The sequence below is a fragment of the Taurulus bubalis genome (genome assembly GCF_910589615.1).
Source record: "Taurulus bubalis genome assembly, chromosome: 7".
In the NCBI taxonomy this organism is placed as follows: domain Eukaryota; kingdom Metazoa; phylum Chordata; class Actinopteri; order Perciformes; family Cottidae; genus Taurulus; species Taurulus bubalis.
The window spans coordinates 18,080,002-18,102,145 of NC_136595.1; the positions used below are offsets into that span (position 1 = coordinate 18,080,002).

The 22,144-nt window shown below is 39.7% G+C and overlaps 1 protein-coding gene across 1 annotated transcript in view; it reads right to left on the reverse strand.

Moving 5' to 3' along the window:
- Positions 1-22,144, reverse strand: part of negr1 (neuronal growth regulator 1) — a gene marked incomplete at both ends in the record, with an annotated part of 129,774 nt that overhangs the window by 62,555 nt on the left and 45,075 nt on the right. Inside the window, one exon of the mRNA XM_079221033.1 lies at positions 3,317-3,442. Within this exon, the coding sequence (XP_079077159.1) occupies positions 3,317-3,442 (126 nt within the window). The remainder of the gene's footprint in view (positions 1-3,316; positions 3,443-22,144) is intronic.

The window sequence follows — 22,144 nt, forward strand, 5'->3', positions numbered from 1 at the left end:
CCATATTTGGTTCAATAAAAAACCCTGCAAATTGATATAAAACACAAAGGGTCTATAATATGATCCCTGGGAATTTTCATGGTGTTCAAGTTTATGTTTTTGTGTATGTGCTTGTATTTTCTGCATTAGCAGCACATTTTTTATGATGTTTCAGCTTAAGTTCATCTCCATTTACTGAAGAAAACAGTGGACCAACCGTCTCCAAACTTTAGTGGGACACAAACTTCAATTTCCAAAGCAAATGTGGTCATGACTGTTTTTGCATCAAGTCATCGTGGTGACAGTATTTATTACATACGTTTCCCCCCAAAACTCCATTTGTAAAAATGTCAAGTTCAGTTAGGTTTTTGGGAAGACTGGTGTTGTGACTATTTACTGCCTGTCGGCATTTTACCAATCCTACAAAAGCAGCTTGCATTTCTTTGTTTGTGTTAATGGTAGTTTAAGTCATTCAGTTGGTGGTTGCATGTCTGCTTTTATTGAATGGGACATTCATAACTGACATACAAATATCCATATGCTTTGACTGCACACTCAGGTTGCCCCGCGCCTGGCTGGAGCAGACTGCTCTGCATATCCAACAGATTTAATTGAATTCCATCGATAGGTAATTAGCCTATTACAACCTTTCAGTTGTACCGCGTCCTTTGGACAAATGGCCCTTACTATAATAACCGACTCAAAGATCCCATGGCAAATGGCTTCCTTTCTGATGTGCTGGGAGACAGTCTGTGATTACATTTCGTCCCGGGCCCTTTCATTTGACCAGCATATCATTTCTTCCCCAGCATACTTCAAAGAGTGGACACTTCAAAGTGAGAAAGAATGAGTGACTGCCACTCGGACTCTGAGGATGGCTCTTTTGATCATCTTCTGAAAACTCCCCTAACGCAATCAGGGTAAGCACACCAGAGAGGAGGATTTGACAGCCATAAGATAAATGCAGTCATCCTCACAGCTATCAGATAAGCACAGCATGCTCTAATCCATTAATATGAAAATGAGGGAGGACTCGAAGTGGCTGGGTGGGGGCTTTGCAGCAACAGTTAAATGCTTTGGAATGAGTTTTCAAAAGGGAAGATTCAGTATTCAAGGCACTTAATGGTGTATGTGTGCTCTGACTAGGAGCCACCTAAATGAATTATAAAGATAATAAAAAGTCTTTGTTAATGCACCTTAAATGCCAAAGTAAGTATGAGGTTCGCCTGCAGTGATGAGAGCTGCATTTGTTTTATACTAGACGTACTCAATACACATCAGCATGTTTGATTTTGTAGCAGAATGTGCTCTGGGAACACATACTTCCTTGAGCGAGTAATACAATCCATGGCTTTTTATTTGTTCAGTATTTGAATAGTGCAATTTCAAAAGTGTACAAATATAGAAGTGAGAAGAAGGAACATTCAAGGAGATATTTTAAATTTTTTAATATTAATACTTATATAGCAATATGGACACATTATGTGTGTCCTGGACACATTATCCCAGGAGATAATGGGATATATATATATATATATATATATATATATATATATATATATATATATATATATATATATATATATATATAGTGTCTTAAAAGGGGATATCTTTTTCATTTGATGATTTGATGATTTCATTACTTAGGGTAAAACTCTATGGGGGTTCTTTAGATACGGTCATACTGGCAGGCAGAAACTAAGCCATTCAGCTAGCTCATAGATGTATTAATATTCATTTTATGTTAAATGATCTTCTGACCATGTCCCATTATGCCAGACACCCGAGTAGTCTACAGAGCTCCCTAGGTTTATCCTTTTTAATTTGATAACTTTTAAAAATGTAAATGCACATGGTGGTGGTGCAATGATTCAAGAAACACATGAAATGACTTACAGAACATAATAAAATCAATTTAAGTTTACTGCACACAAGTTAGTCTATATCATCAGTGAGCCCAGCGTCGGAAATACACGAGGGCAAAGGGCAAAACTGCCCCTAAGATATTGCCCCTGATATCACTAGGAGAGGGGCAAAAAAATGCCCTCAAAATTTCCTCTTATAATTATGATAATTTAATGAACTCGTCAAAAACATCGTGGCCTATATAACCCGGTCCAGTTGCCATAGAATGTTTTAGATTTTCGGCTTGACTGATGTTGCGTGTGCGGAGTTCGGCTTTTGGCAAAAAGCCAAGGTTCGACGATTCGCACATGCGCAAGCGCATTTTTTGGGTACAAGACACAAGCACTTTGGCTCGTTTCTATTGAACCCGGAGCAGGAGAGCTACTCCGGTGCTCCTCGCAGGAGACCGAGTGCTGCAGTCTTCACCCTGGGAGCGTTTCAAAGACGCTCTGCTTTTCACGCCACATATTTAAAACACTGTGAGCCTAAAAAAGTAGATTTATGATTTTGAACAAAGGTTTAAATGCCCCTGGATTTCAGACAGTGGGGGCAAAAATTGCCCCCTAAAAAAGACGCAAATGTCCTACCCTGAGTGAGCCTGAGGCAGAATGTGATTTGCTAAATCACAACATTGTTTTATGCATTTGTTATTGAAAGCATACTCACATGTCTAATACTGTATAAGTGAGTTTACAGGCTCTCGTTTTTTCCCCTCTCGTTAAGCAAACCGACTGTCAGTTGCATTTCATATTAGATTCCATGTTAGCAGTAGGCTACAATTATCACAACAAAATGGATATTCAGGCTCTTTCGTGTGGCTCAAAGGTATACTGCAGATATATAAGTTAAATAAAAGACCATGGAATTCTGCAAATGTATTCCCCTCCAGACAATGCTTGGGATTTCACCACCATCACTGTGCTCTCTATTGAAACTGTTGTTAATGGGACTATTTCTATGAGCCTCACCCTTCATCCCAAAAGAAGCAAAATCAAACATCTGTCTCCCATGTTAAAAATCAACAAATTGCCCACTGATGTAAACAAGCAATTGTATTATATTTCCATTGTATCTATTTCATAACTGATTCAAAGAAAAACAGTGAATTGTCCATTGCATCCGTCCTTAAATACAACATCATTGCAGGAGCTCAATATATTCCCAGGTATCCCAGCCTACTGTCTGTCTACTTGAATATATTATACATCTATCCATTCCTCCTCCCTCCTTGTGCCATGCATATATCCAACCTCATCCATGTCTTGCTTCATCCCTTCCCCCTTCCATCTCTTCATCTGCAACATAACTACCAGTCCTCTCTCGTCCTCAGTCTATCACCAATTGATCCTGTCCATGCCTCCTTGTTTCCTCTCTCAATTCATCCCTCCACCCCTTCATTAGCATAGGTATGCGAGAGGTGACATGAACTCACCTAATGGGGTTATGTGTCTCCAGGAAATGCTTGGCTCGGGTTTCCCACTGGCTGTACAGATGAGCGACACATTGCTGCCCTCGTTAACCGTGATGTCAGAGGAAATGTCATATATCTTGGGAGGAACTAGAAAAACAGAAAAGAATACAGAGACAAAATCAGCATTTCAAATCTGCAACCTCTGGTTCATTCACTAACATCATCAGTATGTAATATTACATGTGATATAAAGGTATGGGAGATGTCTTATCCGGTGAGACCTGGTCTGTGTTTCAGTTTTGAGCAAGGAGATACATACATTACATATACTTAAATGACCAATGACTTTGGGTAACATCACACCAGGCACCTTATATTTAGACTTCATGATTCAGTTTGACATAAAATATTTTCCGTTGGGGTGTTTCAACCCTCATTGAGGTCCCTGGGGACCCAAAGAATAAAGTACTGTAAGAAACAACCATCATAGCAAAATGTTAACTTAGTTCTTCCCAAAGCATTACAAGTAATGTCATGTAATTCCATCTGAAGAAATAAACGTTACAGCTAACGTGTTGCATTAATTGTATGTGTATTGTGAAGTATCCATGTCTGCTGCATCAGTCTCTGTCTTCTTCAAAATGACCCCTCTGCTAGTGTGTGATCAGGAACAATGGGATTTTTTCTCTTCTATCTATTCATTTTTACCCATGAACATTGCAAATGCTAAAATTGGGTGCTGTTGACTGAGGTCACCAGCAGAATCAGAATCATTTATTGGCCAAGTACGTTGCAAATACAATGAATTTGACTTGGTGAAAGGTGCATAACAATAAACATAGACATAGAGTAAAACAAAAAAACAATACAAATACAATAAAAACAATAACAGATAAATATGGGAAACAACAAACCGATAACAGTACTTTAGAACAAGTATATTTTGTAAAAGCGGCAAGTGTATTTTAGAAAAAGAAAAGATGGGCAAGGGTGTTTGATAAATTATTATTTAAAAAAAGACATGAAGTTATTATTAACAAGTTGAACAACATACAGTCGTGAAAAACTGGAACGATAGAATAAAGCCACCTAATAGAAGACCTATGATAAACACCTATGATTAATTAAGAGACTACATACAACCACTTTGCTCCTCGCTCCTTACTTTATGCACCATTTTACTTGCAGAAATGGAGTTGGACATGCTTGAGACCATGGCTATAGATAGAAATTGATTGAAATCTATTGGTTGCTAACACGTCTGCTATCATAGATGATAGCAGACGTTAGCGAGGCAGTAAAGCTGGGCTTGTGTTCAGCAGCCTGTGTCTGATAAACTCGCCGTTCTTTGAAAACAATGAGTTTGTCATAAGCATGATTAATTGGTGTTTATAGATAGACATTTAAATATATCATGAACAGTGATTAAGCTGTTGTCCGTAACTTTGTTTGGTATTTCGTGACAGAGCTTGGCAGTCAGTTAGTATCACCCACAAAGGCTTCGATTGGGTCAGTCATTTCTCAAACCGCTATTCACAAGAACAAAACCAGACCGGTTTGAATCACTCAACAAAAAAACGTGGGCAGTGATTCATAGGTCTGGTACCAGGCTTCACTTTAGGCGGTGTGGAAGCTTTGCATCATAAATCCATAAAGTCCTTTAAGAGCATATTTCCGAGAAAGAAAAGTGAAGTCCTTTTCTACTGAGGGCAGGCTCATCATCGGTCCCTGCTGGACATCACTTACAATCATAATTGACAAGTTTCTGAGCACTTAAATCCTCTTGAAGCTTTGGTGTTAAAAGCTTCGATATTTAGGCTGTTCCAAACGCACACAGACACACAAGCAGCCACCCACAAAGGCATTTAAACACATTTAACTGAGCGCACATACAGGCACATGGGTGTACGTGCACACGCATACGGGCTTATCAGACACTATTTTAATCTGCAAGATTTGAATCTCAGAGGGAGCGTTTCTGCAGTGGACTGTGCCATACAGTAATGGCTTCTCAGTCGTCTGGGGCTTCCGACTATTCTACCCTCTGATCCCTCCTGCTGCCTGCTACAAAACTAACAAAGGAAAAGTTGATTCAATAATTTTCAAAGTTCCTCTTAAGACCCACCAACACTTTTTTTCGAGTCACGTGTTCTCTTTTGTCATTGAGCCCTGTACTGTTTCCATGCAGACACCCACCTCTTCACTCTATTATGAGCAACAATACAGAGGATATTGGGCTAAGAACATACAGCATGAATAATGACAATATCCACAATGTGCTTTTCATTGATTTAGATTTACTCTACTGTTCTTGTCTTCCCCACTAAAATATTGAACAATGGTGTTAAATCAAATAAATAAACTAAACTAAAAATACTTATTTGTGGTCTGGACCCACTACTGCACCACTACTCATTAAAAATGCCCATTAACACTGTCCTATATCCTGAATGCAATGACTTTATGAGCACTAATTGTATATGAAGAGCACTTAAATAAAGGATGGTGCATCATTAAAAGCATCTACACTCATAACTGGAACCTTTTGGGCAAATGGTACCACCCCAGCCTGTTCTGAACCAGCCACACAGGCACAGCCCTCAATGACATGAGAGACAATCACTGGCGTTCTGTTTTGAGGGGGAATAGGCGTCATCTTTGATCAACAGATCTGGATCTAAATGAGATGAAAGTGGCGGACCTTCAGTGGGAGAGGACCGGAGGCGATGTTGAATCTAGGTTATTGCTTGTCAGAGTCCTGTGTTTACTTGCTGTAGGACCCCACTGTTGACACATCTCCTCGGTGTCTGATAGCACAAAATTGAAAATGTTGGGGTTGTCGACTGATCCTATCTGTCCCTGGCTAGGGACTGAGAGGTTTTCAAAGGTTTGGATGGAGAGCCCTCAGTTTTTCAGCTCAAACCTACTGTAGCTAAGTTGCTTTCCTGGATAACACGGTTTGTTCCAACACAGAATAACAAAAAGTAATGGAAACAGACTAAAAGATCAATAGTAATCAGTCCAACTTTAGACACACCGGCATGTCTGTGAAGAACAGCACAGTAATTTATTCACCTGACAACAACGCATGATTTTGTTTCATGTCTTTAAAAACTATTGTAGTTTGAGACCATCAAACAGTTCAAACCTATGGCAACCAAAACTGCTTCAAGAAGTGAGGCCGTGGTTACGCTCGCCTTTTTAATGCCACTTTAATCATCCGATCATGCCAGGACACGTTAACTGTCAAGTCTGTAGGCTCCCAGATTGGACCTCGCTCGCATTGAGTTCGGCTCTCCGTGAGGTGTGGACGGCATGTGTGCAAGATCCGGAAAAATTCAAACGTAGGTATCATCGAGTATTCTCTCAAACATTGGGAAGAGAGGAGGAAAACTGGGGCTGCAACACAGCCGAGACCTGGTGTCTGAGTTGGTTACTACTGATGAAAAACCGTCTGCTTTAAAATAAAAGCTTTTCACCAACAAAATAAAAGGGTGACTTTTATTATGAAGAATGTATCGGAAAACGTGTTTATCACCAAATTAGCAGAGCTTTGTAAGCGGCTATCTTTCAATACAACAAGTTTAGTAATACTGCATGGAGGAAGAGTAAGTTGCTTTGACCACGTAAATGTATCCAATCACGATCCGATCAGGCAGGTCACAACACGTTGATGACTGGACATGTGTCCTAGATCTAAACGTAATGCTTACTGTTGCATATGAAGCATGTATTGTTATGTGTGGGATGGTAAATGAGTGGCAGAGGGGCTTCGGACATAGCTAATGCATGAGCAAAATATGATTCTGCCATTTGTTGTCTCTCATTAACAAAAAACAAACATCCTAAACAATACATTGTGTAAGTGAAAGTCTTGTTGCTAGGTTACAGTGCTGAGACATTGCCAGCATTGATGTTGAAGGGCCATAGTATGGACACTTGATATTGAGGGCTGAGGGGGTTTTCTATTTGGCACAAATACAAATAAAAAAATGATATTTACTAGGGAATCAAGTTACCAAGTGGCTGCAGAAGTGTTCAGTTTATTTATACCTTTAGGTGTTTTATGAATTATTATATATATTAAATTAATTATAATTGTTGATGTCGCACACTTATTTTTACTGTGTGTGTGTGTGTGTGTGTGTGTGTGTGTGTGTGTGTGTGTGTGTGTGTGTGTGTGTGTGTGTGTGTGTGTGTGCGCGTCATGGCGTGAATAGCATTGGCTCCCTCGTTACTACTTTTTTTAGTTGGAAAACGAGACGACAGGTAGCGTCAGCAATGACAAAGTTCCTCTTTGGATTCTTTGGCATACTGTATATCTGGCAGTTCCTCAGAAAGCAGCACAGCAAATACTTAAACCCAATCAATCTTTGACAGTGTGCTTTAAGTGCATATTTTTTATTTATTTTAATTATTGGCATATAAGCAGTTGAACTGTTAAAGGTAATCAGCTTGTACCCCAGCTTCGAAGGTATTTGCAGTAAAAACCCTGCAATGCTGTAATGCTAACCTGACATATATTTAAGGACGCAAACCCAGAGATGGTCAAGTATCAAGTATCAATAAGTATTCTTTTATAATAAAAAAAAAAAAGTTCTTAAAAATAGTTCCACATTGAGAGAGATCTGATTATTCACTTTCTGGTGGAAAGAGCTGTTTCGACCACCGGTTACACAATCTGCCTACCAGCACCTAAATCCGCGTGTTGTAGCTCAACATACAAGACCCAAGAGTGAAAGTGACGAATCACCCTTTTGCAAGAGGTTATAACCGGACTATTACTTGGCTCTGAACAGTTGCCAGGCAACCAGCAAAGATTCCAGTAAGTATCTGCCCGCTCGGCAAGAAATATTCTGGCACATAACCCCCTGAAGAACTAACAGGTTTTTATACTTTTTGTACCGATTAAATAAATAAAATGTAACATGCTAAGTGATTTTAAAAGGTTCTGGTAGTCAGATTTGTTACTGTGAGACAGAGCCAGGCTAGCTGTTTCCTCCTGTTTCCAATCGTTGTGGTAAGCTAGGCTAATGGCTACTGGATGTCGCTTCATATATTCATAGACATATATGGGAGTCATTAATTTTCTCATCTAATTCTCTGCCAGGAAGTAAATAAGTGTGCTTTCCAAAATGTGAAACTTTTCTTAAATAAATGTCCTTCGTCCAGAATTTTCTTCAAATCGGGTTGAGTGTTTTGCCAAACTGGTTCCCTCCTCGGTTACTGTTTGTGACTACAAGCAACATCTTAATATAATATGAGGAGACTGTGGTCATGTCTGAGGAGAAAATTATTCACGTGGGTTGTAAGTCCCTGCAGTGAAATGCCTTTTAGACATCGTTGCAGGCAATCTCACTTGCCTATTTCTTGGTTACTACATTACCATGAAAGCCTACAAAGACCATTACCATAATTCTTTTCCAGGGAGCATCTCTCTGAGTGGCACATTTGATCCTTTTTACAACTCCTCCGCCTCTTGAAACCTCAGAAACGGACGTAACTGTGCTGCCCCTTGAACAGCAGATCATTATAACCCATCTCTCAATACCTACAAACAGCTCGCCGTTTTATGTAGGCACTAATTCAGTAACGACGCTATGATTGTCGTGTTTGCCCATTCCTCTCTAATTTTCCCTTCTCAAGCCCTGCGGGAGGTGCTGAGAGTGAGCTGCCACAGCTGATCTGGGCGCCGTCATCTTGCTCGTGGCAGACACCTCGGGTGAATAAATAAGCCTCTAATGACGCCACCTTGAATTACCGAAATGCTTACAGCTGCACTATTAAAATGCAGGTTTTTTCTTCTGAGGCTGCAAAGTGGGATGCACACAACTGGGCCCTTCTATGAATTCTGACAAGTCTCTCCAGAATGACTTCTGCTACCAAATTGCAGGACCCCATTACTGGCTAAACCTACTGCCATCCAGCATTCCAATTAGAGCACAGAGGGGGAGCCCGGGCACTTGTTGTAATGGATGGCAGTATGGGTGGTGATGAGGTAGAGGATTCAGAGAGAGCTGAAAGGGAGGGAGAGAGAAAAAAGGAGAGAAATGCCTGCTTCATTTTCTGTAATGCAAATACTTAATTTGTCTGTTATCGTCCTACACACAGAAATGCACGAAGGTGCTGTTACTGCCCTGAGGATCTCCTGTCCAAATGCAATACAATGTAATGGTCTTATTAAAATCCGATGCAAACTGATCTGAGGACTGATCATGCTTAATCAACAACATGAAGCACTTTGAAATTGGATTAGGGATATATTTCAGTTTTAATTTTCAGCTTTGTTTGATACAGTGAACAAATCCTGAGGCGATCTCTGAATAGCTCCTTGCAATTCTAAACTAACCAACTCCAAAGCTTTCATAAACCGCAGGTTGTTTGATGTGACATTGATATTGATGGATCATAATATAAACCTGTAAAATATACATGTGTTTGCGGGGCGTAATATAAACCTCAGTAATGAGACAGTTCCTACGCAGCTATTCCTAAAGGTTTTCAATTCCCTTTCCTCACTGCAGGCAGCGAGATAGAACCAACTTCCAGCCTGTTAATTAGTTGTCAGACAAGGAGACTAAACATAAACAGTGACAGATTGTATTACTCACAGGGATTACCTACCTTTGCAGTGTCATAAAGCAGGCACAGATAATTTGTAGTACTTAACTTTTGAAAAAGTTCATCCAAGTAGAAAGAAAATTCTGTCAATGTTTGCAAGGTTTGACAAAAATACAGAACTTCAGGCCCGAAACCATTTGTACTGTAAAGATGGCTGACTTTGTCTTTCAATCAAAGCCCTGAGGCGTAGCCAGATGACTTACACGTATCGTACAAACATTTTCAATAGGAAGGCACAGATACCGATATGGATTTCTGTCCAATACTGTGCTCATATACTCATACTTGTAATCATAAAACTACTCCAATACAATCACACCCGATACCACTTTTTGCATTGTTGTGTACACATGCAGCCAGTTGTGAGGTTGTCAGCTTTCAGGGTTTCTACCAGTGCAGTGCAAGCCCGACATAAATAACATTAGCACGTGTGTGGTCGTGAGAGTGTGTGTGTGTGTCTGTGTGTGTGTGTGTGTGTGTGTAGTAAGCAGTAATGTTGTATCTGTAAATGTATTAGTTCAATGTGTGTGTACAGTTTATTTGTTGAATAAATAAATGGAACAATCCTCAAGACCCCAAGCCAAGCTGCAATGTCTTGCTTGCCACCTGCTGATTCAAGTAAAGGGGGTCCGCCCCAAAGTTTGCCCAGGCTCACTTAAGGTTGGCTGACCCCCCTTAGAGTTGAATGTTAAAATGTCAACAACAGCATCATGTTGTAAATTCAAAGTCATTGTTAGTATTGTTATGTCTGTGTTAAGAAAAAATATATGTCGGCCTGATTATAAAGGAAAGGGTCGATTTTTTTCAAATTAAGAACATCCGGCAGTCGACTCCCAGCCCATGAACCTTGAAAGTCACTCTAGCTTTACCTCCAATATCACCTGCTGCTCTCTCATACCATTATTAAACATATCAATCTCAATCATTTCAAAAAGAACAACACACACAACCATACTCCAATAATAAAAAGCAATAAGAATGTTCAGAAAAAATTGATGTTTTCTTTTTCTTTCCATTTATTTGAGCCCAGCAGCAATAGAGGAGGTGGACTAAGTGCGGGAATGGCCGGGCCGAGACATAAAACCTCATCAGCCTTTATTGCTTGTCTGGTTTTGGCATCTCTTCATATTCTAAGATCTCCTTGTGTCTAAGATGTTGGGTAGGTTAATAAAGAATTGAGATGTGAGAAGTAGCAGCAGACAGCAAATGGCAAAAGACACAAATAGATTCCCAGCAAGTGCACATTAGCTGATGAACATTATTCCATAATGGTATCATTATCTATGATGAATCCAGTGATTTACCCTATTAATGTACTGCAGGAATTCACCAGAGGGTCCAATGATAGTGTGTGATAGCGTGGGAATGTATGATGATAACAGTATATGAGTTCCAACTTCAACCGATCAGGGGTTGTTGTTTTTTAATTAACAATTTGTGTTATATAGTGCAATTGCAAAGTGTTGTGTTTAACATAGGATTCCTTTGTAGACGTTTTTTTTTATAACGGTCTGACTTAGTTGGTATTTTTGTTGCTGCATCTTCATAAGCTCATCTCACGGTATCAGTGTAAATACACATGGCAGTAAAATCTATGCCATTACTTTAGTTGTAACCCTGAAGTTGTAGTCTACTCTCGGTCTTTGGCTTTTTTCTCTTTTTTTTGCTTCAAGGCAGCATTCCTGTCTCTGAAAAACAGAAATGACCCCATTGCTGTGGTAACAACAATGTACTGGTGAGGTGATGATATCTTGGAGAAAGAAAAAAAAAGAAATTTTTTTACAATTCAACATCGAGGCTTCAAAAAGGCCCCTGCAAAGTACAGACGTTGTCAGAGTAATATAGACCCCTTTTCAACAAACGTCATGATTATGTCACAATGTTAGAAAGAGGCCAAACAAAGGAAAGACTGGAGGCATACTCAAATCACCTCACAGTAGCTGCTATTGTTACACACAAAGGGTGCTAGAATTGATACCTCATACATTTGAGATGATGAACTGTGATATGAGGCTCTAACAAGCTACAATATCTGCAAAGCATTTCAGAGATACTGAGAAAATGTTGCTAATTGTTTAGCTTAGCCTTCTGCTAACCTCCTCAGCCATGGTCATGGCTGCTATATCACAGAAAGCTAAATTATTTGAGAGATTAAGATAAATGTTGATAAAATGAAGAGATGGTCTGCTGTATTTTTGCAATCAGTGAAGCATTAAAGCATAACGGAATTTGCAAGCTAACTAACGGATGGCTAGCTACCTAGCTTGCTTGCTAATTTAACCATGCTTTCGTGCAACACCGGTTACAGATAATGATCCATACAAAGTTGTGGATGAAGCAGAAGGTTGTTAAAATGTACTCATTTGACTCATTGGCTTGTTAGCTAGCTACCTTTCTGATTCCACCATGCTTTCATGTTCATGTTACACTAGTTACAGAAAATAAACCCAACTGCAGGCCGGTGACCAGCCTTACTCTTCGGGCTAGGACACTACTTCAACAGGAGGAGAGCAGATGGAAGATCTGGAGACTAGCGCGGTATGAAGCCATCAAAAGAGGTGGACAAGCTAGCTAGCTAACCAGCCTGCCGTACGTTTTCTGCCAACAGCATTGGGGTTGGCAAATATGGTCCGGCTGGTTAATGTTACCTTTCTCAAGTAACACTCGCAGCCCTGAGAGAGTGATTTGCTGTACGTATTGTGAAAAACTTTTTCAATCATTATAAAAAACAAGACAAGAAAACTGAATTAAGTTGCCTCCAACTATGCTCTGACCACAAAGAAATACATCACCATGTTTAGTAACAAAAAAGGGTCCGTAGTGAAACAGTTTTCACATGTTGTATGTGTTTGTACTGGTCATCAGCCATTTCGTTTGCAGTTAGTGAGTTGATCAGGCTGAACAATAGAACAAAATAGAATGTTTCACTATTAAACATGCTGGAAACAAGCTCCTTGCAGAAATCCAGGGAAACTATGAACACCATTTCTGTTTAACTTGTAATTAACCATTAGTTTATGATAATATTCCTGTCATGACCTAATGGTGCAAAAATAACATGCTTCCGCAAATGTCACAACCAATACATATGATGAGTAATTGCCAATGAAGTTAACGATGCAGAAAGCGTGATTATGGAGAGCTTGTTACCAATTTCATGCACTTCTTGGGGATTCATGAATTAAAGGAAATCAATTGATGAGAATGAACTTTTCGAAATACCTTGTGAGAGGCAATTAATCTTCAATGGGAGAGCTGCACTGGGCATGTAATTCAAAGATAAGCTATCACCCACTCATTGAAATAGTTTCTAATTTATTCATGCTAATCAGTGTCTTTCAGCCTCAGCATCTTGCTTATGATAAACAAAGTTCCCCAGCATGGGCCACTTGGCTTTTGCTTTCAAGGATGATCAGTGGTTTTTCAATTAGCTGCGTGGCAGCAAAGTCTTTGATTGGTGCTGCCATGCACAAGGCTCATTTCAAATAGTTTATTGTAAAACACAGACTGTCAGAGGGCAAGCTGCTTTCCAACAATTAAATATCAGCCGGTGACCAAACGACTGTTGCTATGGGTGATCCTCCGTGCATCTCAGCTCTCAGCGTGTTTCTGTGTGTGTGTGTGTGTGTGTGTGTGTGTGTGTGTGTGTGTGTGTGTGTGTGTGTGTGTGTGTGTGTGTGTGTGTGTGTGTGCGAAAACGGATGATCTGATGTGAGGACACAAAGCTCTGTCTCCATCTGCCATTGAGCCTAGATACAGCGCTAAAGGTCAAAGTTCAAACTTTAGAACCCGGGTTGTGATTAACGGGGAGAGAGCAGTTGGCAGCTAAGAGACATAGGTCATAGGTCATAGGGAAGGAGCGTGGCTCAGCGACGCTTTAGACTGGCTGTTTACTGGCTCTTTGCTCACCAGTTGGCCAGACAAATGGCTTTTGGCGCCATTAGTGTCGTCATTATCTATCAAAATTCAGGGTCAAAATTCTAGATAAATTTCAATGGTCCAACCACACCAGATGAAGGACATTTGAATCTACAGTATAACCTAATTCAACACTTGGTGTATACAATGATCATCCGCATATAACGCTAACCTGCATTTGCATTTTCAGACGTGGCGTTTTATTGAAAACCTTTTTGCGGCACAAAAACTGTCAACTACTGTCACATACTTTTGTGTCCTTGATAGTGTTCTTGATAGTTAAGAGTGTCTTTTGAAATATTAGAGTTTGGGCTTTCTCGAGGACCCGTTATCATCACAGTAATGTGCAAGTCTTTTTTCATCCGATTGTAATAACAAAGCTATTACCTTGAAATAGTATTGTATAGCTCTGATTGTTTGTCAAACTCTCTCTTCCTATATCTCTCTCTGTCGTGATTTATTTCCTTCAGTGAATTCAAGGTTCAAGTGCTGAAGAGGATTAGTGACTCTCAGATGGTGTGTGCAAGTATGTGTACCTGTGCACACCGACAATTATTGACTGCTTTTTTTCACGATCTGCCCCTTAGGCTGGGAGAAGATTTGGACCAAACAACATGTAGCTGATATGGGGAAATGCATACACACTGAGAGCTTTGGAAAGGCCAAAGTCATGAGTGGTCATTAAATTGCTCATTATTAAAAACCCTGAGTTTGTACTTTGCAGGATACAGATGTTCGTCCTTGCTGTTTGTTTACGGTGTTACTTTAGACTAGAACCCTGATTGTCCTAATCATGATGTGTATACAGAACGTCAGTGATCATTATAAATAAAAAAGGGCCCTTATCTGCTTTGTCTGGTTTTTGTCTCTTTGATAATACGCCCTATGCCACTCTATAAATAAAGCTGATCATTGGATTCTCGAACAAAGCGGGAGGGCTTCTGCTACTTCCCCCTAATACAGCTACAAGTCAAAGAAGCCAACTGATGGAGGATATCTCTCACTGCTCTTTAATTGCACTTTGGGCACCAGATGAATTTCAGGGATGAGACGGGCGGGCAGCACCCCACTGCTGGTGGTCAGTCCGCATTCAGGGTGATATATGCAACAGTGCTGTTGGGCCAGGGAGCGCAGCCTGTGATATTTATCTGCCCAATTAAGGCCAGTGTATCCCTGAGATGCCTGCCAATGTGTCACCCCCAGCAAGTCTGTTTCACAGCTATCCTGTTGACGACGGTGGTATTGTATGATAAACATTGCAGAGAGGGTCGTGCTTGGATCCAAACAGAAGTGAGAGAACCTATTTCTTTGCTGTGATTTACACCTCTGAGAACCAACTGTTAAGCACCAGAAAAGCCATGGCCTAACACCACCGGTTGATGACAATTTTGATTGTTTTCACACACTCAGTTTGATTGTTTCATCTTCCTTGCCGTTTCCCAGAGTGACCTGCATGTCCAGAATTCAATAAAAAAAACTCTCAGAAAGTAAATCCAGTATATTAAATTTTCTCTGCATAACACACCACCATTTACAAAAGAAGAGGGGCTAAAGAAAGCTTTCGCTCATGTCCGATTGCCTTCTCCTTCATACTTCACGCTTTTCAATTCAGATTTCAGCTACCTGACTGAAATGAGCATTATCAAAACAAACACCTAAACTCACTTTAATTAACATCGGCCTACCTGTAAAACAAGACTGCGAAAAGGAAGATTAAGACAATGGTGCCGGCAATTAATGCTTGGAGATAGAGTACAGATAGACATCTTTTTAAAACAGTCATATCACTGAATCAGATGCTGATGAAAGCAAGCAATCAGGGCTACAACTACAACTAGTCATTATTTTAATTATTGATTCATTGGTTAATCAGTTGGACAAAAAAGGAACATGCCAGAAAACAGTGTAACTTAAGTTTCCCACATTTGGAAATTAAAACAAAGTGTTTTTTTAAGCATTTAAGGTCAAACATAAGAACATTTGGTTATCAATAGTTGCATGGAAGCAAGCATATGCCTGGTTCCAAATGTCTGCCAACATCTAATATTACTACTATTACTGTATTTGAGCGTGTCAAACCGACCTGGCTTTGTACTCACTTGCAAAACCCCCAAAAAGACCAATGAGCACTTGGTAGGTGGAAATTAGAACAACATAAACAATGTCAGGCTGAATAATGAAATAACAATACAATGGCAATCAAGTGTGATTATCAGGATAGTATAATATGACTATGTTGTTGTAATGATGGAAAAGAAGCTGTGGAAATTAAATTGCTGACTTGAAGACTGACTTGTATGCCTCTGGTAAGGTTTTATTGGTGTATTTACTTGGCTTATCCTCACAATTCTAAAACTGCACCATGACAACTTGCTGTGTTTCACTTAAGATATACTGCAGTGAGTGACAACAGAGATGAACATGTCCTGCCCATTAATCTCGTGTTATCCATAAGCACAGGCGTGTGCAGAATAAGTTGGAAAAGGAAGCATAATTAAACTGGGACAGTTTCCAGGACATTTCCCTGGGTGTGAGTCTTTGCACAAACCCCATTACTGTAATCTGAAGCTCATTTTGATGTACAATTGTAAACATGCATCTCAAAGTACAAAGAGTACAAAAACATCACTCTGCAATTCACTGTGAATGAAGTAGGTCCAAAATCATCATACAGAGAGCAATCAAGCTTTCCATAGTGGACCCTTCTGAATCTGAGATGAAGACAACTCTGACATGTTGAGTTACGCTGGTTAAAGGAAATATGGTGTGCAGCAGTCACCGTGTAGCCGTCTAGCTTTATGTAAAGCGTTGTCACCTGGAAAGACTATTCCAAGTGCCCAAATAAAAATGCCTGAGTTACTCTCCACTCATGCTGTATCTATTCCCTCTCTAGAGAAGAGAGACGTGAAAACCGAGTGGTTGACCTTTGTCCTTACTCATTTTAATTAACCATGGCTAATATAAGCCATTTCCATGATGAGGACTCACATTAGTGCAAGCGCACAAACACACAATCACCTACACACAAGTGCATGAAGAAGCACACGCAAACACATCATAGAGAAAAGAGATTTACAGCTGCTGAGATAGGGATTCACACACACACACACACACACACACACACACACACACACACACACACACACACACAAACACAACAATGATTAGTGGCTAACTAAATGTCAGGGGTCGTAAAGGCAAATCTGTTCCTTTAGACACACTCATACTCTCTCTACACTTTCCCTGCAATATTCATGGCAGGCCGCGTTGTTTTAATGCATTATTATTCCTCTGGGACTCTTGAACCACAGTTATTCCAGCTGGGGACAGTAACAGCGATTCACTGGCCTCTTCTCACAGCACTTACAACACATACAGCCATTAGCTACTCTTACTCCAGCGTTATCGTGTTTCTTCACTTTGATACCAACCAAGTGTTCATTTTTAAAAATACTACATTATATCGGTCAAAACTAGGGGAAGCTACATAACATCATTATCTCTAGACTACTCACTAAAACGTGAAAACGTACCACTTAAAGATATGAAGTGGAGCTGTAATGCCAGTTTAGGCATATGTATGAGCAAATAATTGGAATAATGTGGCGTACAATAATTTTTGACTGATCTTGCAATTGTGTGATCTGTGAAATTTGGGATTTGTGAAATTAGAGGGAATACATGTTTATATTATTATTATAATTTTCATTGGAAAACAAATCAAAATGTTAAAGAATTGTGTCATTATTATGAAGATCCGTACTAAACAAAGATGTTTCTTAAGGGTGTAGAATACGATGTGAAGGCCAGGACATCTTTCTCATGATGTCGTGACGAGAATCCATCCTCTCAAGCTTCAAGTTCTGCGCGTGTGAGCCAGAGCACACGGACCAGTCATCGTCCTGTGAGGAGCTGCGAGCGGGACGCCACAGAGAACAACAATGTGTGCTTTTCGTTTGGCAAGAGTGTGATTGAGAGGTTCATCCAATCACCTGCCAAGAATGTTTTGTCTGTCCTTTTCCAAACAGTTTCCAATGACGGCTTCTCAGGTAGTCCACCTGACTGGTCAGGTTAAGAGCACGACAATATTTCATATATAATATTAGTTTGACACATGTTGTATGTACATATATATATATTCAAATTTCACAAATATGGCAACTCCTATGATTTGAAAATTGCATTAGGCCATATTGCAATTTAAATTAAATGTATTTAATTGTGCAGCCCTATGAGGATAGAACGGATTGATGACACATTTTGAGTTTTTAGTATATAATTGATCTTACATATTGAGGAAGTCTAACTGTTTAAGGACTATACCATTCATGTCATCCTGTCCACACTGCTTTACACATGACTCTATGAGACCTATTATACTGTACATGTAAATCTATTGCGGACGGGGATTAACAAAGGGGATTAAGCCCAAAACTCTCTGAGTGAACTACAATAACACTTTACATATCTGTTAAGAAATAAAGTCTGCACACCTGTCGAAGGATCCTTGTCCCTGAAGTGGCTTCTCAATGTGAAGATTGACTTCTTCAGTTGTGCATTTATTATAACACTTATAGGCTATTATAGTAAATTGCAGGTCTAATAGCAGCATCCAGTTTCATCTTTGGGTGAGTGACAGAGATTATTGACAAAATGTCCCTCTGCATTTAAGTGAAATATAGTAGACGTATGTAACACTAAACTGTTTAAGGTACTCAACAGCTGAGTACCTTAACAGTTGACAGCATTGTGAGATCATGAGAACATTTTAATATTGTTTTAATGCACCCAGCAGTTAATGAGAGAGACATACTCATAGCATATTTAGAATAAACTGATAATTTGCTGGGCCTTATTATGCCGTACTCTGTAATTACTGTATACTCTATCTCTGTGCTGACATCAAAGAGAGGAGCGACAACCTGGAGGTTTAACCCTCCATTTCACTTCTTGCTGAGAAACACTCTTCCCACACTGCCTCACTCCATGGGCGTGGGCGCTCCGATCCATAGTAATGTCCAAAGCATTTTCATCAGAAACAGGATTATGTCTCACTTTTTTTTCTTTTTTTATGTTAACTCTATGAAGTACTACACCCCCCTAGAGGCATCTATAAAGTCTTACATAAAATCCTTAACAGATATACTGCTTTCATTCCAATAGTCTAGTGGTAAGGCATGCTGGTAACATGAACTTTGTATTCATAAAATCCGATTCGGACTACAAAATGTCAGCATGATTTCTCTGAGTGAATTTTTAAGCTACAGTTTCCAGTGATGAAAGCTTGAAACACATTACCACTGCCCATGTAGGCAGTCACTGCAGAAGGGAAAATGCCTCTTTCCCCCTCCTCCCTGTGACAAGATATTCTTAGATGAGAGGTGCTGTGCATATTTAATACATTATCACATCTACAATCTTAATTAACAGAGAGGGAGGAAAAAGAACGGCTGCAAAGGAGGAGGGTAGTCATGTGATGTGTAGACGACGATAGCGATCTCTCATTCCTCTGTGTCCTACATCAGATAATGGTCAGGACTATACACTGTAAATAGGTCAGTGTATGCATGGTGAAGATGAATATATAGAGTAGTAAAACCAGAGGAAAAGAGCTGGACTGATGTGGACCAGGAGTCAGTCATGGTCACAGTTTATAGAGTCGTCTGTGATGTCATTGATATCACAGTTGTACTCAGTAATCAGTGCATGGCCACGAGGTAGAACCCACTTAGTGTAATCTTGTAAAGTCAAGTATTTAAAGGAAAGGTTTAACTGCTCAGCAGGTACCTGTGCCAAATGTACCTGGTGGAAAACATGGACCCCTTTAGTAATTCAGCAGACACCGATGGCCCTGATGATTATTGCTTTTAGCTGAGATTACCTGAGAGACCCATTCAGGCACTGGGAGATCTCAAGCTGTGCCGCGTGATAAACATTTCCACTCCCCAAATGATTCTACAGTTGTTGCTATATTTATGGATTGCGTGAAATATTGAGTTGAACATATCTTTACATCACTGGAGAGAACATTTAAATTCCCTTAATTTTTTTTTTTATCTGCTGGTGTATCATACTTACTCTCACTTAATGTATTAAATGTATTACATTTTTCCCAACACTAGCACATTTTTTTCCATTTACAACAAGAATGAAGAGCAAAAACATAGTGTATCATTTTGAATTCCACCATTTTCTCACTCCTCATGGGCGCTGTTTGCAATGAAGCTATGCGGGGGAGGCACAAATGCAAACGTCTAATTTGTTGAAGTGACACAAGGTCTCTGAGGGGGATAAATGTCACGCGGAGATTAAATGATTCGGAGAGATGAGTGTGCAGGAAGTCATATCTAACCTCCTGCCTTTAATGCAGCAGCATGCAACTCATGTGTTAAGAAGTGTGACGATAACTAGAAATTCCTGCTGCTGTAAGACTCTTGTAATGCTCAGGTGAAGAGAAACCTCATGGGATGTGATTAGAAAGAAATATTTGTGGTTCCGGTGGCCAAATGAATGTCTATTTCCCATTGTCATTAATAGTTAAGAGGTTTTTGCTTATACAGTGTGGACAAAACAAAGAAGAGAAAACAAGCGTAAAAAGTGACTTCTCTGTGTGTCTTAGCAAGATTAATACCAAAAAAATTTTTTTTCTTGGTTTAAGAACATTCTCACCCCTGATCAAAAATGTATTTAGGGAATTATGAAGCAATGTGCTCAGTATATTTCCATCTCCATCATCAGTTAAATAAATTGTTGGATAAAATATATGTATTGGCAGAACTTTGATGACATGACAGAACAGAAAAAAAGCCCTCCAGCACCGCTGACATATTGTAGATGTACATTTCAGCATAATTGCTCGGAGGATGAGCTGGTCAAGTGCTCTGGAAATAGGTTGAGACCATTGCATATTTCCATACATACATATATATATATATATATATATATATATATACACACACATACATATATATATATATATATATATATATATATATATATATATATATATATATATATATATATACACACATACATACATATACAGTAATCCTTTCTTGCTCCCATTTTTCTGTGTTCCTTCTCATGGTGCACTGTCTAGCAAAGCAAAAGTGCCAAAAATCCAATGGCATGAAATCCTTTTACTTCAACTGTAACATTCGTGTTACAGCATTAATAAATGTTGTATGCTTGGACTGAAAAGCCTAGATTAAAGTGTCCTGCTTTTTTCTTCCCTTTCCTTTCAGCACATGAAAAAACAGTGTGCTCCCAGAAGCCTCTGCAACATGACAGAGCTGCTCCCTCGCTGCATCTCTCATCTGTAAAGAAATCCCTCTGTTCTCCATGAGTGGGCTTAAGCATGTGTACACAAGTATCGTACAGTGACAGGTAATGATTCACAACACACAGAGCAAATAAACAAAAGTACAATATGGTTTGCCGTTACGAAGGTGCCACAACGGCGCAGATATGTGGCTCCATACATGAATAAAGAAACGAGAGTGGCTGGCAATATAACGAAGCACATTTTTAACTACCTTGAGAACCCTATCACAGATGTAACCGCAGGCATTCATCAGCTGGCGTGAGTCATCTGTATTTCGACATACTTCCTGCCTGCAGCTCACACTCTGATTCACAGCTCTGTCTCAATGGCTGGCGACCCATTTGCCTGATGACTCCGCAGTGGATTTAGATAACGCAAGCATAACACGTCAACAATAAAAGTAACGAAGCATATGAAACTATGTTCAACTTTCTTTTCATACGGTTATATTCCTTAATCCTCGTCTCAGTGACTTCATCTCTTTTTGTTGTTGTCCATTTATGATATTTTGGTCTTCCTGTATCACTGTCCAATTATTATTCTGCCTTCCAGACTCGTGGTTGTATTTGTGTTATGAAGCTTTAAGTATGCTGCCGGTTAGGTGTTACCAAACAAAGTGTTATTTCTAAGCTTTATTTAACCAAATAAAGCGTGTCTCTTTGGAATACAAACACCTGCTTCACAGTATAGGCAACGTGTCACATGTGTGAACCGCAGTGCAACAATTGGTATTTGTAGGTCAAACCGTTGCCAAATTTCAACCACGAGGTCAAATCCATCAGGAATTCTGGGCATCGCAAAACGTATTATAAAGCGGGCAGCTGGCACATTAGCTTCAGTTTGATTGTGGCCATATGGCCGGTGGTGAGGCGCTGCCATGACCCGAAACACCCCTGGTAAGATTCCCATTACGGAATGTACTTCAGAAAGGCAACATCTACACAAACACGATGGTCCTGTAGTGACCATTACTGCCTGCCAAGCAG